The 12,010-nt window shown below is 39.9% G+C and overlaps 1 protein-coding gene across 3 annotated transcripts in view; it reads left to right on the top strand.

Moving 5' to 3' along the window:
* The first annotated feature begins 11 nt into the window (after window positions 1–11).
* stard9 (StAR-related lipid transfer (START) domain containing 9) overlaps window positions 12–12,010 on the top strand; it is a 39,137-nt gene continuing 27,138 nt past the window's right edge. For 2 of the 3 annotated variants that reach the window (XM_067480678.1, XM_067480677.1), the window contains exons 1-3: window positions 12–298; window positions 2,873–2,942; window positions 5,045–5,161. In XM_067480678.1, the coding sequence (XP_067336779.1) occupies window positions 252–298; window positions 2,873–2,942; window positions 5,045–5,161 (234 nt within the window). In that variant the 5' untranslated portion in view covers window positions 12–251. Of the gene's footprint in view, window positions 299–1,123; window positions 1,831–2,872; window positions 2,943–5,044; window positions 5,162–12,010 lie in introns of those variants that run through there. The other variant, XM_067480679.1, reaches the window with a different exon arrangement.

Here is a 12,010-nt window from a genome sequence, read left to right as displayed (position 1 = left end):
CCCAGCAGGAAGTTTCAGTCCTCCGGAACGCGTTCGCGGGAGACGCGGCTGACCGGGGTGGAGATGACTTGACCAGCGGACGTCAGGACACTTCTTCTTCCCTTTTCAACTTGAATGTGACCAACATGGAAGAAGACCCAACGCGCTCACACGTGAAGCGTTATTTTTGTTTTTAACTCAGCTCAGAGTGCGCCAGCTGCTGAGCGGTGTGTGTGAGTGTGTGTGAGTGTGTGTGAGCTCCTTAAGGCACCATGGCAAACGTAAAAGTTGCCATTAGAGTTCGTCCACCCAACGCAAGGTAAGTTCAAAAGTTAACGGCGATTAGCACCGTAAACTAGCTAAAAGAACGAGAACTTAATCGGCATAGTCAGACCTACTTTATTGTCCTCATTTAAAAAAAAATCTTAGGTAAATCCACATATCTGAACAGAACGGGAGTGTTTTTACTGCTTGATGCCCTACAAAATGGGATGCTTCTCATGTCCCCCCCCCCCCCTTTTTTTTATTTATTTTTTTGGGTTCTTTTTGGTTCTTATTTTCCCACAGCGGCTACGGGAAGCTAGCAGCTGAAGTTAGCCACTTAGCTGAACACTTGTGTGCAGTAACAAACGGCGCACACATGGTGAATATTGACAACTGCTGGCTTGTCAGTAGCGGTGGTGCCAGCAGGAGAAACTCGGGAGATGGAAAACACACAAACTAGGTGCAGAGTGTGTCACAATCAGCCCGGGATTCTCACACAGATGCTAGCCAGGCTATTAGGGTTTTTATAATAAAAAGTTTGAAGTTTTGATTAACATCATTCTGGAACTAGAGTAGGTAAATTAGTAGGTAGTAGGAAGTTCACCACCACCATTTATCACATCCTGAAAATAATAATAATATAAAAATCAAACAAAACAATCAATCAGTGTTTCGATTGTTAATTAATTTAGGAAATTTTGACAAAATATTAATTATTATTAACAATGATTGATAGTTGCATCCCTGTTTCATTCCACATCGTCTTACAAAAGGTTATCTGATGCACTAGATCTTACACTGTACATTGTTCACACATCCTTCTATCCACTGGATATACTGTAGTTGCATTGTTCAGAACATTTTCAAATAATTCAGTCTACCATAATCTTTACCTTTTTTGGGATTTTTCCTTTTGAAATACTAAAAAAGGAAGTTAAGGTTGGGATTTAAGAACTCCATTTCATAATGCTGAACAAAGAGAAGAACATGGAATAAGCAAATGTGTAGTTTAAGAGTACGTTGTTGTTCTCATCATTCTCATGGTTTAACAAGAACCATTCTTGGGAAAAAACAACAACTTATTTTACAATGCTATGAAATCCTCTGTTGGAGTAGCTAAGTAACAGAGCAAGGTTGTAAAGTGGCTTTGCTTTACTGGAGAACCGCTTTACTTTAACAGGGAAATTACTACAACATGTTGAATGACTGGGGCTTGGAGAAATAGTACATACGGTTAAAGTTCTATAGTAGTATGTTGAACTCAATGGGATGCTTAATACAGTATGAAGGCCACTATAACAAAGCATTATTCACCCTATGACTGGTTGGACAATAATCCTTTCAGTGGGTCTTCCTGGTGTTTTTGCATAACAAAGGGATTTAATATACATAATATTCACTGTCATGATAATCTGTCTTTCCTGATTTCTGGTTCTGACAATCTTCCTTTTCATGCCCTTCCCTTCCCTTCCCTTTCTTTTTTTTTTTTTTTAATTTTTTTTTTAAAAGTGAATAATGCATTTTTCTTACATTTTATATTTGAATGATGACCTGCTGTGCAACAGAGATAATATTAACATCAGTCTGGTGAGCTACTTTCCTCATTTGATCAACCATAGAAGTGTGCTGTGTTTTGTGTTGGTTGACAAATAGGAATCCGTGAGGACTGCTGAGAATCCAAGCACTCTCTCACATGTGCAAGCAACATGTCAGTGAAATTTGGAATTGCTTGGGTTTTTATCAAAAGGCTTTTTTTTTTTTAATAATGAGGTTTACTATTTTCCACCCACAACCTCCTCTTGTCGATGCGGGTTACAACTTGAGATTGAAGCGTGGTGGCTTTGGGTTGGGTCACACTGCTGGGGTTGGCAAAATGAGTACCGTGTGGTGAAGCACACGGAGAGCTGACGATTAGAACAGCCTCCTCGTCTGCCCCCAACCCACCACAGAGTGTTTGAGCTACAGGCGGCTTGAGCGATCATTATCGCTCTTGGAGTTCGAAATTCTCTCAGCTCCATGTTGTGATTGCCTCCAGTTTCAGTTGTGTTGCATCAGATATGTTGGGTCCAGCTGCTGTTGCACACACAGCAGAGCTGACCTTGTTATACACATATGTGAGGACATGCAGATATCACTTACACACACATGAAACACTTGCACGTTAGCTTGAATTTGGGGAAATGGCCCAAGCTGCTTCGTCGGAGGGAATCTCTGGAGAGTGTCGAGGCCTGTTTAGATTTGAATCCGAGACTGATCAGTTGTAGTCAACTCTTGTGAGGGGATTTCATGGCTCAGATGCACACATAGACATGCACACAAAGATTCATTGTTGTAACTGTCATGTGATGGCATGTACCCAACTAGAACTAGCCAAAAATTAAATTCAAATGGACATTCTCTAAATTATATCCGCAATGGCAAGAGACATTTTTAAACGGTCTGTGGAGTGACAATACAGCATTTGATTCCACGGTGAAATCTCTCTCCGCTTTGTATTTAGAGTGGGAGACCTTCATCAACACTGATGATATCCCTTAGATTTTTTTTTTTATACTTCTAATGTACAATAATATATCGATTCCTACGGAGCATCGTGAAGTAAATCTAGTTGTTTTCCTCTTGTCTACAGGGAGAATGCAGATGGAGGAAGGCTGGCAGTACAGGTGGAGGACAAGTTTGTGAGGGTCCGAAATCTAAAGGTGAGTGTTACGTGAAAGCCCCTCGACAGCTGTACTGTGTGGCAGTATTGAGTCTCTTCATGTGTTTTGACCACTCGAAGTGGGAGTAGGGTGTAGAATGTATCTGTCATAGAAACAGGATGTTTACGACTTTGGATCAGCCTTTTCCTGCTTGATGTCCTGTGTTGTTTATTATATGTGTTGAGCACGAGCACACACATGCACACACACAGATTGTTAGACCCTTCCTGTGCAATCTGACAACCTGCACACTAATGTAAACAGCAACACAAATACAGAACACTGTAGATAAGAGACTGACCTACTTTAAATAGGTTTTTGATGGAAAATTGAACATCCAAATTGTCCCCCTAAATAAACTGTTGTAAATATAACTTTAACAGATAATGTTATTATTGCAGTAATAACAGCTGTTTTGTGCTATACATGTAGATTGACTGACTGAAAATGTTCATTTGTTTTAGATGATTTGAAAAGCTTTCAAGGAGGATCTTGACATTGGAAATCATATTACAGCATGTGAGCTATATATTCTTTGTAATCTGAGATTTTCAGAGTTACAAACGTTCTGGGGCAGACAGCTCAGCAGACTTTTCTGATTGGTTGAGCTCCAATATCTTTAGAAAGTGTAGTGCTGATAATGAGATGACGTAGTCTTGTGTATTAGCAGGGTACAACTCTGACAATTAAATTAACATTATCAAATAAGTTGTCAATTTGATTATAGTAAAAGAAATGAACTTTTAAACAAAGTCACATGTAAAGTTCTTAATCACAGAAAATCTCCCCTTTCATTTACATTTGGGCTTCTAAATGCACAGAAGTTGCGTGGGGGAGAAAAGAACATGTTACAAATGGTGTGACAGAGACAAACCACATATGGTCTCCCTCTGCCATGGACGGGGATCAAGACTCAAGGCTCTTGTGGGACCCATGGGAATAATTATTTATGGAAAGTGGGACAGTTTTGGAAGATCTGAGAATAAAGGATGTATTTTAAAAGATGGTAAGTATAAGGCTTTCAAATAGCAAGAACTGTAAACTCAGCCTAAATGTAAAAAACTGTCTTTTACAAATTAATACACAAAGGTTAGTGTTGCCTACTGTAATGAAAATATATTTTGCATAGACAAAGTGGAGTCAACATTTTGATATCGATAACTTTGGAGTGGAACTATACCTAAACGTGCTGTTTCCCAGCATGCTTCTGGTTATAAAGCTTCCACTGAAGCAGTTCTTAAGCAAGTATTCCCGGCTCCAATGTTGCTGTTTTTGTCGTCCACGAACCACAGGGTCAGTGGTTCGATCCTGGCTATATGTCAAAATGTCTCTGGGCAAGACAGTGAATTCCCAACAGCCCTTTCTCATCCCCAGCTGTGCAGTGCCGACCCAAGCCCGGCAGAAATTGGGGAGGGTTGCGTCAGGAAGGGCATCCGGCGTAAAAACTGTGCCAAATCAACATGCGGACAATGATCCGCTGTGGCGACTCTGAACTCACGGGATAAAGCGAAAGGACAAAAAAACAAACAAACCAGTGTTCACAAACTTGTTTTCTTATTTTCTTTTTATGCTAAATACTAGAAGAAATATGGTTTAATTACAACCCTTAATCTTGAAAAAGTTCCTGGAATATACATATCGCTGAAAATACTAACGCAGTGATTTAGATGAAATGCTTAGTTACTGTTTTCCAGTGCAGCTGATGTGCTTGGGCAAGTCAAAATGCTGCCATGCTGTCTTTCCACTCCTGAGGAGTCACTCACAGTAAGCAGAAAGGTGTTTTGTGTTAAAGCATTGAGCTGAATAAAGGGGACGAGAAGAAGTTAATGAATGGAAACAACCTGGTTGCAGTTCTCCATTTCTCTAAACACAAGCTGTACTTCCTGGTTTTTATAATATAATGCATATCCTATATCTTTTTGTTTCACTTCTCATATTGTAGTAGCTGCCAATAAAGCACTGTAAAACAAAGTCTTATGTATTTACTTGTTTGACATGGGTATATTAAGTAATGATATCACTGAGCTTGTAAACTCACATCTACTTTATTAGTTAAAACAAGTAAATATGATGTGCCTAACACTTGTGTTTCCTCTTCCAAGCTGGATGGGCGTGCAGACGGGGCTGTAGATTCCAGGGAGAAGCTTCTGGAGTTTTGTTTTGACTATTCCTACTGGTCGGTGGACCCTGCGGACCCTCACTATGCCTCGCAGGAGAAGGTAATGACCATAGTCTTGAATATATTATGTTAAAAGAAATTTAGTATCCTGCCGTTGATTGTATTTTTATTTTTTTTTAAACTTCAGCTACCCACCGGACAATTTAATATTTCTATTATATCCCAATTCAGTACTAATATTAGTGCATTGCCTAAAGAAGAAGCCCCTCTACATCATGTCACAATATTGGTAATAACATAAACTCTTGTTTTCTACTTTTTTTCCTATAATTATACTATTGTGGTCTGAACTTGTGGTTATCCTTTTGGCACTGTGGCTTCACAATTGGTGCTTTGACCAATGGTCTTACAGATAAACGTGCCAGCAAAAACAGGGTTCTGCTGTCTTTTATTTGTCTTGAGTATTGTAATGTTGCAGTCAGCATTAGTATAGTGAGTTAGATTTGTCAACAGTTTCTCTATTATTTGCATATGTAGTATGACCTAGTTGAAATTCATTCAACATGACCTAAAGATTTAGTACATCTTATCATGCCATCTTGAGAGTCCTTGCTGTGGATGGACGTGCTGATTCAGGTTTTGCAAAACAACCTCTGTACGAAGTAAAGAGCCCAGAGGAAACTCTGTCCTTGTAGACAAACCACAACAAAAGGGGTGTGTGTGGTGTGCTGTCTTGTATGTTTTTAAACAAATGGCCGCTCGGGATATGATATCAGCTCCATCTGTTACCCAGAAGTCTCTTTGCCTGAGATATGACATGGCTAGAATCAGCTTGCTTTTCATGTCCTGGCTGAGATTGGGCAATTAGATACATTAGTGTTGCGTTGATTGGAGGTTGTTGCTGGAACCTGAGAAGGGCTCGGGATGAAGAGGGACTTGTGCCTAATTCCTATACTGGATAAACTCTTTAAAACCTATTCGAATTCATTTTTGTTTTTTTGTATTTCCATTTAATCAACATTGTTCAGCTCAATAACTGCACTTGGTTCCCCTTTTCTTTTCGTTGTTCATGGGTTTTCCTCTTGTGCTTCTCCATCATTGCCTGTCTCTCTCCTTCTCAGAGCTGCCTTTGTTTGTGTTTAAGAAAGATGTGATGATGTCTGTGATGATGGCCTACGCACTGTACCGAGCAATGGACAACATAGCACTTCTTCCTCTCTGCCTTCTCACCCTCTCCCTGGCTCTGGCATTAGCTGCTTCTATCCTCAGCAGAATTGTGTCCAGTCACAGTGGCCTGGTTGCCACAAGACATTCCTCTGTTGACCCAGGGTGGGTGAAAGGACACCAGTGAAGGATGCAGTCGCTTCATTTAAATCTGACCTCTTTTTCAGCATGTGAATCCAAAGAATTGTCTCTTTTAATAAAAAGTCAGCTGGATGAACACATCAATTGAAAATGGTTGAATTAAACACTTTTCTGGTGGATGTGAAACCCAGTGTCTGACATAAAAAGCAGAATATACTGTGTGTGTCTTACTGTATGGAAAACCAGATTAATAGGGCAGAGTGGCATTTGCAGTCCCTAATTTAAGAACCAGTCTTAACTTTTTACGAGACATTCCTTTTTTTTTTACGTCCAAGTGGCTGATTAAGTAGGCAGATTTGTTATCCACAACTAAAATCTACAGTCCCTTGCAGAAGTATTCATACCCCTTGAAATTTTCCCACATTTTTATCACGTACAACCACAAATGTAAATGTATTTTATTGGGATTTCATGTGATAGACCAACACGATATGGCTCATAATTGTGAAGTCAAAGAAAAATGATAAATGCTTTTGAAAATGTTGTACAAATAAATAGCTAAACAGTATGGCGAGCATTTGTTTTCAGCCCCCCTGAGTCAATACTTTGTAAAACCACGTTTAGCTGCAATTTAATCTGTAAGTTTGGGGTTTGTCTCTACCAGCTTTGGACATCTAGAGAAGAAAGCTTTTCTCCATTCTTCTTTGCAAAATAGATCAAGCTCAGTCAGATTGGATGCAGAGCGTCTGTGAACAGCAATTTTCAAGTCTTGCCAAAGATTCTTAATTGGATTTAGGTCTGGACTTTGACTGGGTCATGCTAACACGTGAATGTGCTTTGATCATTTTATTGTAGCTCTTGCTGTATGTTTAGGGTTGTTGTCCTGCTAGAAGGGTTTGCTGTGTTCCTCACATGGCTTGTGGGGACTTTCTTTCAACAATGGCCTTACCCAGCCTGTCTCTTTAGGTGGACGACCATGTCTTGGTAGGTTTGCAGTTGTGCCATAATCTTTCCATTTTCGGATTATAGATTGATCTTCTCATGGAGAACTGTACAAAGCTTGGGATAGTTTGTTTTAATAACCTAATCCTGCTTCAAACTTCTCCACAAATTTATCCCTGACCTCTCTGGTGTGTTCCATGGACTTCATGATGCTGTTTGTTCACTACTGTTCTCTAACAATCCTTCACAGAACAGCTGTATTTATACTGAGATTAAATTACACACAGGTGGACTCTATTCCCTAATTAGGTGACTTCTGAAGGCAGTTGGTTCCACTGGTTTTTAGTTAGATGTATCAGAGTAAAGGGGGCTGAGTACACGCCCCACTTTTCAGATACTATACCATTTATCGTTCTCCTTTCACTTCACAATTGTGTGCCAATTTGTGTTGGTCTGTCACATAAAATCTCAATAAAATACATTTATGTTTATGGTTGTAAGGTGACAAAATGTTGAAAAGTGGTATTAATACTTTTGCAAAGCGTCGATGCTCTGTAGCTTAATAAGTTGATGCTGCTTTTGCCAGCACCAGGCTTTCTCATAGTTTCAGTGTTAACCCACTTATTTCAAAACAGGAAGAGGGACTTGCTTTGAATGCATCTTACTCTCTAGTCCCCATGAGACCAAGACAAGGGAAACAGGCTCCTAACTCCTGCTTTTCCAGTCCTGTACCATTCATCTATACCCAACGTGCCCTGAAGGCCGACCTTTCAGCCCTCGTGTATCGCTGCCCAATTCTGCTCTGCATTGTCTGCTTTACATATCCATGTATCACTGACATCTTACAGCAGTTACTTGTGGAGGTTTCAGTCTTCTGTGCAGCAGAGAGTGAGGACAAAAGTGGAAATTCAAACTATCTGTTAGGGTGCAGACAGGGTTGCATTCCTGCGGAGGGCTCCTGACAAGAAAAAACTTTGTCATACAGAGTAAGAGGCCTGGGATTTAGGTTGTGACTTTGGATATACAGAATTCCAAGAAAGTAAAATAAAGAGGAAGGAGAAGGTCTCTCCTAGGTGACAAGTAGAATTTTGGAGGAGATCCATATTCCATAATTAGAGCCAGCTGTCAGAGCTGGGACTATTTGTCTAAATGTTACCTTTTTTTGGGGGTTTGGATAATAAACTAATAAACAGCTTTTTCTACTATTTGTTTATTGACCCTGACAGTAACAAACAGGAGTGGAACGAGAAAAAGAAACAGGATTTGAATCTGGAGACAGACCAGGAATGGGAATAGAAACTGATTCCAGAAGGTGGAAATGTGAATTCCTTGGGTAGTGGAGCTGGGGAGGAGAAGAGGAGGGGGAATGGGCAGGGGGTCCACTGTGCCCCTGCAGCCTCTAGCTTTGCCTGCCAAACTCACAGCTGCCTTGCTAAGTAATTTTACAGTTACATTACACGTTGAGAATTTGCCTCTGAGCACAATACAGTTTTTATTGCCAAATGGAGTCAACTTGTTCCCCTCTGCCCTCCTCCACCTTCTTCTGTCTTCTGTGCATGGGTCTGTTTGTCAGTGGTGCGGGGGGAAGTTTTTATTTTTGTGTGTATAATGAATCCTTGACATACATGAGCACTAACTCACTCCTCCGCACAATTAACTACAAATAGGACACAAAAAAGCACATGCTGTCACCCAAGAAATATGCACTTGTGATTTATGTGTAAAGTGTAGTATTTTCATCCATAAAAGCAGATAATAGGAATTGGTATGAGAGGAAGTGGTTGGACAGATGCACAGCACACAACATGCAGTAAAACATTTTTAATGAGAACAAATGTGGATCATTTTTCTTTTCTCGTTACTGTATCAGATTAATGTCCATTTAGTTTTATCCAAATAACAAATTGCATAGATTTTACAAATGCCAGTAGTAAACATACTTTTCATCTTCTTTTCATATTCCATATAGATGGACTAATGAATTGATGATCCTTCTTAAATTTGACTTGAATTTAATAAAACTTAAATGTTATCAATCTCCCTAGAGTAATAGGGGATTACATGCCAGACCGCATCCTTCAGGTGGCCAAATTCCATAATATATGGTTTTCTGCAATAGTGTATGGATTTCGTCCCCTGGGAAATAACCTGTACAGTACCACTGTGTCCTGTGTCTGTCACAAGAGGCTCCCATCAGCCTAAATGCTTTATAAGTAAATTCAGCTTGCCATACTCATTTGAACTGTTAGCTCTACTCTGCAGTGTTATAGTTTGGTCTCTTCATCAGTGACTGGGGGAGTTGCTGTAAATCTGCAAACTCTCTAAATATGGTTTTCTTTATGCGTTCTGAGCCGAGCCTTTGCCCCCATGGGCCATTGCAACAAGAGTAAATGCAACAAGTTGATCTACTGCCAGATTGCTTTCATTTTTTTTTCCACTTCCCAGTTTTTTGTTTCCCTTTTTCCCACTGTGTTTTACTCCCATGTAGATAAGCCTGAGTAATGAAGAGCAGACTGGTCTGTTTGGCCTGCACATCTTTGTGTGTCCCTCTTCCCTCCCCTGCAGCCTCTGTCCTTCCATACTAATTTGACCTACAAATTCTGTCCAAGTGTGACAAACAAGAGCGTTGTTGAACCTTGGCCAAACATCTTCCTCTTGTGTGATTGTGATTATTTCTCCATAGCTTGGTAACCTCCCTGTGATCCTCCCTACATATTTCTCCCTCTGTCACCTCTGCTTCTCTAACTCAGATTCCCTGCAAAAGTCAGGACAAGGATTTCCAGTGGTATTGTTTCATATGTGTAAAGAAAAGCATTTAGTTTTGTGCAGGGCCCAGCTGTTGTGTTTGTGTAACCCAGTTAGAAAGCGTGGGATTGGAACTGAGTTTTGCCCTGCTTCTTTTGCAGCTGTCCAGGCTTCCACAGGGAGAAGAGAGAGGGGAAAAAGAGTTTTCGATCCCTGATGGGACTTATGTTTGGGATGATGTGCATGTCATTTTGCACTTATTTCTTCACCCATAGTTTCTTTGTGTTTCATTCTAGTAACAGCTCAGGATTTAGTGTAGAGCAGGGTACATAAATCCAGCCTAGTAACTGGCATTTTCCACAGCCAGTGATTTCAGGACTTAAATCATTACAGAGCTGTTACGCCTTTTACTTTTACTTTTTGACTCTTGTCATCCTGTCTTCATCATAATGTCTTTTTCCTTCACATATGCCTCGGCTCCCTGTGTGTTAAAACGTGTTTCCCATGTTTCAAAATAAACATGAAGGACAGTATTTGTAATGGTTCAGCTGACTAACAATATACAAAATATGGCTTTGCAACACAACGTGTCTCCACTTTGTCACTACTTACTGTAGTTATGTAGTTATGTCATATGGCAGTAGTAATGATGTGTGTGTATGCTCTAACCTTCTACCTCTTTCCATGTCCTCCTGAAATTGCTTTGCTTGAATTTGTAATCTTAGCTTGAGTCTATTTGGAGATAGTGGTGTGCTGTGATTGCGGTGTTTCCAGATGTTAGCATTATGTAGCCAAATATACATCGTTGCTTGACTGGATGATAAAATGTGCAGCAAAAATATTTGCACTTTGTTGAATCATTGATTTTGGAGAGGTGGAATAGGATATGAGACTGAGTGGATTCACCGTTTTCTTAATTTATGAAATTGTGTGTATGTGTTGTGCTTTTTAACTAAACCAGACCCTCCTTCCTGCACAGAAACAGGGCCTTTTTAGTAATTTTTAAAAAACAAATCCTTTGTTTAATTCTTCCTTCCTTACCCTCTGTTTTGACTCAGTGAATCTGACCTGCATTTCCTGCAAAATAATGAAATCTATATTCTGATTTTCCTCTTTCATTGTGAAATTGTTCAGGCATTTTGTTTCCCTCTTAGCTCTGAAGCCTTTGTCCTTGTTGTTGATACTGCTTCCTCCCAGTTGCAGAACTGGTCACATATCCACGCATGTGCAGTGGCTAGCTGATGGCAACAGCCTTCCTGTTCATAAAAGTGTTTAGTCTGTCCCCTGTGTGTTTTGAGGCGACCAATGAGCCTGCATACTTGCTGTCTTTCTTGCTTGGTCTCTTTATCTTCAGGCCATTTCTGTTCCCACAATGCAACTTTCTCTTTCTTACAGTAGCTCACCTGCTTGTTAAATCCAATAAATACCTCCCAATGCTGCAGGGTCCTGCAAACTGTGAAAGCAAGTGACAGAGAGCCATTGTGTTGATTAAAACGGCCTTAACGAAAGTGACACAAATTACTGACAATTGATTTGATTTCGTGTGACAGTAATGACGAACATGATTGTTTCAGTTTGGCCTCTTTAGACAAACTCTTTAGACATACATATACATATTTTTTATTTTTTATTAAGAAGTTGTCAAAAATGTATGTGTTCTTGTGGTTATGTTTGGCGATCATTATTAATCTTTTGCAGCCTTAAAATAATAACAAAAAGGCAAATCATATTACAAATGGAGAAAACAATAGAAATCGTGTACAGAATGTCAGGTTCAAGGGAGAAACGAATAGTTGAAGTAAGGTTTGTAGTCTTTGTGCTGTCTGGAGGGACCCTCAGGCCTTTCTTAACCCCCCATGAAGTGAATTTAAAAGGGTCAACTTTAACAAGAGCTTTATAGATTCTCCCTCTTTGAGAAAGCAGAATGTGTTGTGCCTGTTTTTGAATAGAAGGATGA

Source organism: Channa argus, chromosome 16 (assembly GCF_033026475.1).
Source record: "Channa argus isolate prfri chromosome 16, Channa argus male v1.0, whole genome shotgun sequence".
Lineage (NCBI taxonomy): Eukaryota > Metazoa > Chordata > Actinopteri > Anabantiformes > Channidae > Channa > Channa argus.
Note: the sequence above shows the minus strand (reverse complement) of the source record. Positions and strands in the feature narration are given on the sequence as shown.